The sequence below is a fragment of the Nicotiana sylvestris genome, chromosome 11, assembly GCF_000393655.2.
Source record: "Nicotiana sylvestris chromosome 11, ASM39365v2, whole genome shotgun sequence".
NCBI classification, from domain to species: domain Eukaryota; kingdom Viridiplantae; phylum Streptophyta; class Magnoliopsida; order Solanales; family Solanaceae; genus Nicotiana; species Nicotiana sylvestris.
Window position 1 is genome coordinate 110,924,952 of NC_091067.1, and position 5,472 is coordinate 110,930,423.

At 32.7% G+C, this 5,472-nt stretch overlaps 1 protein-coding gene across 1 annotated transcript; it reads left to right on the forward strand.

Annotated features, from left to right (window-relative positions):
• The first annotated feature begins 1,157 nt into the window (after positions 1 to 1,157).
• On the forward strand, positions 1,158 to 4,635 carry LOC104215879 (feruloyl CoA ortho-hydroxylase F6H1-2-like). The gene is made up of 2 exons (XM_009765814.2): positions 1,158 to 1,804; positions 3,845 to 4,635. The coding sequence occupies exons 1-2, from the start codon at positions 1,299 to 1,301 to the stop codon at positions 4,419 to 4,421; spliced, it is 1,083 nt and encodes a 360-aa protein (XP_009764116.1). The 5' UTR covers positions 1,158 to 1,298; the 3' UTR covers positions 4,422 to 4,635.
• Positions 4,636 to 5,472: the final 837 nt, after the last annotated feature.

Below are 5,472 nucleotides of genomic sequence, written 5' to 3' on the forward strand. Positions count from 1 at the left end.
TTATTTGGAAGAAACCCCATTTATTAGAAGGAAAATAGTAATTTTGAATAGAAACAGAAGCAATTTTTGGTAAGTAGAAAAAAAATAGTTTCTTGCCAAAAGTTTACTTTTCTGTGTACTTTTGAAAAAAAAAATCATTTTGAAGTACTTTTTAAAAGTTTAACCAAATACTGATTGTTGCTCAAAAGTATTTTTTAAATTAATTAGCCAAATACAAATTATTTTCCACTAAAAGTTAAAAAATTCTTTTGAAATAAGTAGTTTTCAAAATAAGCTGATTTTTAAAGTTTAGCCAAACATACTATTAATAAAAGGAAATATATAACCTGTTTTGCCAAGCTTCTTTTCAGGCAAAAGTACCTTTTTTGTCAAAAGTATTTTTTCTCTAAAATTAAGGTGTTTGGCCAAGCTTTTGAAAAAAAAAATTGCGGAGAAGCAGAAGCAGTTTTTGAAAAGTAGAAGCAATTTATAAAAAACAGAAAAAATTAGTTTCTCTTCAAAAGTGCTTTTTGAAAAGCACTTTTGAGAAAAATATACTTAAAAGTAATTTTTAAAAGTTTGATCAAACATTAATTACTATCCAAAAGCACTTTTCAAACTCAGTAGCCAAACACAAACTATTTTTCACCACAAAAAAAAATTAAATAATTTTTAAAACAAACTAACTTTAGAAACTTCGCCAAACATACTAGTTCTACATAACACTTTTTTGAAAAACTTGTACAAAATTTTATGGACAAATATATTTATTTTTTAAAATCGAAAAAGAAAAATATTATGGCCAAACGTCTCCTAAATGTTATGAAGATTTCATCATTCGGGACAACTGACAAGAAAAATGTGGAGGCTATTCAAACAAACCGCCACTTATATCACCACAAACTCATGCATGTGGATTGTGGACACTACCACATCAACTACCAACAAAAAAACAAAGGAAGCCACCACACTAATTTCCAAAACTAATCTAACGCTTTATTTTATATTCACAATTTAATTGGATACGAAATTATAAGAAGACACGTCTGACACAACCTAAAGAACACGTGGTCTTAAGATTTTCATGACAATTACAGCGTGCCTAATTATTTTCTTTCTTGTAAAAAGATATATTTCAAAGAAAAATACTTTTTGTTTATGTTTGATTGCCTAATTATTTTCTTTCTTGTACCAAACACACCCAAAATTAAATATTGCTATCCAACACGCCACTTATAAACCCCTCCCCCAACCTCAACCATGAAAATATAAAAGAGGGCACCTCATCTCTTCCCTCTCCCATAGTAAATTACATCAAAATGAGTTGTACAAAATTTGAAGGACGAGTTGACATATTTGATTTTGTGATCAAGAAAGCAAATGGAATAAAAGGCCTAGTTGACACAGGCCTTGAAAATGTCCCAAAACAATGCATTCAGCCAGAAAATCAAAGACTAGACAAGAACCAATTACAAATAAATATTCAAGAATCAATCCCAACCATTGATTTATCCAATTGGGATGATGTAAATGCTGCAAAATCAATTCAAGAAGCAGCTAGCAAATGGGGTTTCTTCCAAATAATCAATCATGGGATTCCTATTGAAATTCTTGAGAATTTGAAGGAAGCTGGTCACAGGTTCTTTGAGTTACCAGCTGAAGAAAAAATCAAGTATTATAAGGAGAATGCTGGACCTGATGAATCTGTGCTCTTGTTTTGGAGTGCAATAGGTGAGAAAGATGAGAAGGTTTTGGAATGGAGGGATAGTATAAAACATGGTTGTAATCCTGGGGATGATAGCAATCTTTGGCCTCCTCAAACCAGGTAATTAGCTTTCTCATAATCTGGGTTGGTTTATCCTCTAAAAAAGTCTGATTCACTAAGCTCCCACTATGTGCGAGATCCAAAAAAAAATCGGACCATAAAAATCTACCGTACGCAGTCTTATCCTGCATAGTAAAATAGCTACAATTTTTTCCAATTAAGTCACTCGGTTTATATACCTAGTTTATAAAGTCACTATAGTAGAATAGTCAGAAAACTATTTTATTATCACATTAAATTTGTTGAAATTTAGTCGTTGTATATAAAAGTAATGTTATTAAATTTTGCCACTACAATAATATAATTTACCATTAAATAATTTTATTGTTACAGTGAAGAACTTTTTTTGATTTTCAATTATTTTAACCTGACTTAGTGACTTTTGGGTCTATGTTCTATCGTATTTGTTACTCCATATACTTTCTTACTCTTCAATTTTATTGATTATCAATCCCTTTCTTTATACCTTTATATATTTCAAGTTTCCCTTTCTCAGAGAATTTTTCTTACCCTTCCATGATAGGGGTAAGGTTGAGTATAGGGGTGTATAAACGAATCCGAAAAACCGCACCAAATCGAAAAGTCAAACCAAACCGATTAAAAAAATTTGAACTAAACCGACATATAATTAAATAAATATTTTTTGTATATACTTTTAACATTTTATATAGAATTTTATTTTAAAAATGTCTAGAAAATATTTGGGATTCTCTTACGGGATATATATTTAATAGAATATCTAGTGATCCATATTTATTAACCTTAAATAATGGGTTGTATTATCACTTTCTTATCAAGTGTTACTGAAATGCATCAATCTCTTTGTTCTTCCATATTCATATGTCAATATCTATTAGATTCTTATATCTTTTTCAAATTTGAAGTGGTTATTATTATTTAGGTATCATATTGGTTTTTATGTTTAATTACTAAATTCAGTTAACCTTGAAAGTGTACATCAACGAAAAATTATTGTCAGACGACTAAAAAATAACTATCATGTGTTACTAAGTAGATTCTCCCATAAGAATATTTAATAGATAATATGTTTGTCAATTTTTTTAATTTTACTAAACATATATTTACTTATCAAAAATTTAACAAAGCAAGATTGAAATAATATTTAAGTAACAAAAAACCCGAAAAACCCTCCAAAACTTGACCAATACAAACCGATATAGTTGGTTTGACTGGATTTTGATAAAAACTGAACCAACTCGGTCCATGTACACCCCTAGTTGGGTATATCCTATCCTCTCCAGAACCCACTTGTGAAAATACAATGGGTGGTTGTTCAAGTTATATATATTGATGGATTAAAAAGTATATTTATAAATTAAATTATTTAGAGTATTAATTACAAATAAATTAGAATAATAACTATTAATTGATAAAATGACAAAGTAATAACTCACCCGCTGTAATAAATTTAATTTCACTGTTGATGTTAAGAACCTGAGTTGGGTAAACTTCGAATTTCAATTATTCTTTTCTTTGGCTGGATACAAACACTCTTGTGACAATCAACAAACATTCCTAATGCTGGTGCTAGACATTAGAAACTAAAATGATAATCACAAAAGTTTGACTCATATTTCATATTTGGTCCAAGAAGAAAAAAACACTTATTCATGCAGCTAGTACATACTCCTATGTTTTATTTTAGAAAAATTAACCCAAAACCCGCCCCCAACCACTTAAACGCATAATATATGTATTATATGTGTATTCGGCTATTTCTGTAAAGATCCTTTTATTTTATATGGTCATTATTTTTTTTAATTGTTCAAAAAAGAATGATATCTTTTCATATTTTAAGACGTTTTAACTTTAGACCTCTTATTTTACCTTAGCAGCATGTTCTTATAGCCAAGATGTCATAACATAATTAAAATCACAAGTTCAAAGATTACCTTTGATATGTATCAAAAATATTTCTTTTTTAAATGACGTGTTCAATCAAATACCGCCGTATAAAATAAAGAATGAAGTCTCACTTCTGTGACATGGAGTTTCTGGATCTTATTTTCCTCTGTACAGGGACCAGGTCTTGGAGTATCAAAAGTGGGCTATACCACTTGCTAAAAAGTTACTGGAGATTTTATTAAAAGGCCTTAATGTCAATGAAAATATTGATGGAACTTTAGAACCTCTGTTGATGGGCACTATGGCTATCAACATGAACTACTATCCACCATGCCCAAATCCAAGCCTCACAATCGGTTGTCGCAGACACTGCGACGTTTCTTGCATTACTATCCTCCTTCAGGATGACACAGGAGGCCTTTTCGTCCGAGGTACCAAAGACAATAACTGGATCCATGTAACTCCAGTTAAAGGAGCCTTAGCTGTTAATATTGGCGACTCGTTACAAATTATGAGCAACGATCGATACAAGAGTGTCGAGCACTGTGCAGCCGTCGATTCGAGCAAGGCTAGAATATCTATACCATTTTTTGTGAATCCTAGGCTTGATACTGTCATTGGTCCTTTCCCACAAGTTCTGGAAAATGGAGAGAAACCAGTCTATAAGCAAGTTCTATTTTCTGATTATTGGGAGTATTTCTTCAGTAAGCGTCCTTCGGGGAAAGCATCACTGGATTTTGCTAAAATTTGATGACGTTACCATTTGTTTGCATTGGTCGAGAGAAGTTAGCTTCATGTATTTTGACAATCGCAGTTGGATTTAATTAGGTTGATGCGGATCTCAACAACCCATTATTGAACAAAATTGTCATTATGATTATCGCCCCCTCAGTTATTGCTTACCGATTTCTCTTTCATTTTGTGAATCAATGGACTATGCAGTATTTATAAAGACATATTTGTCACGACCCCAGTTCACACTGTTGTGACGGCACCTAGTCTTTACAATTAGGTAAGCCTAACAAATACGGAAAATAAATAATTTGTAGAGAAATAATTAAAAACCAAAATAACCGAATGAAACAGTATTTAAAATGCCGCTCGGCATATACAATACAACTCTCGAAACTAACAACATTTCCCAAAACCCGGAATCTCATGAAACCACAAGCCTTTGAATGTCTACAAGTTTCTAACTCCAGAATATCTAACAAAAATAAGTACAGAAGGGCTAAAACATAAAGAGAGAATAGAAAGGGACTCCACGATCTGTGGACGTGGCAGATATACCTCGAAGTCTCTAGGAAAATCGCATCGCCTCAAGGGTGATAGGACTGAGTAGAGGTAGCTGGATCTGCACATGAAAAACATGCGCAGAAAGGGCATGAGTATACCACAGCGGAACTCAGTAAGTGTCAAGACTAACCTCGGTCGGGTGGTGACGAGGAAGGTCAGGGCCCTACTGAGGTTAAACAAAATATAAGGTTCAACAGTGTAGAACAAAACAGTATAAATAAGTACAACACTAAAAGTAACACGGGATATAAAAGACAGCAACAACTATTACAGAGGCAAAGTAAACACAGAAAGAAATACAGCTCAGCACAAAGATAACAACCGGGGATCTCCCAGGATACCGTCCTGTAGTCCCAAATATAAATATCTAGTGGATCTCCCGGGATACCGTTCCGTAGTCCAACTCATAATGCGAGGGGATCTCCCGGAACACCGATCCGTAGTCCAACTCATAATGCGAGGGGATCTCCCGGAACACCGATCCGTAGTCCCAAATGTAAACACTC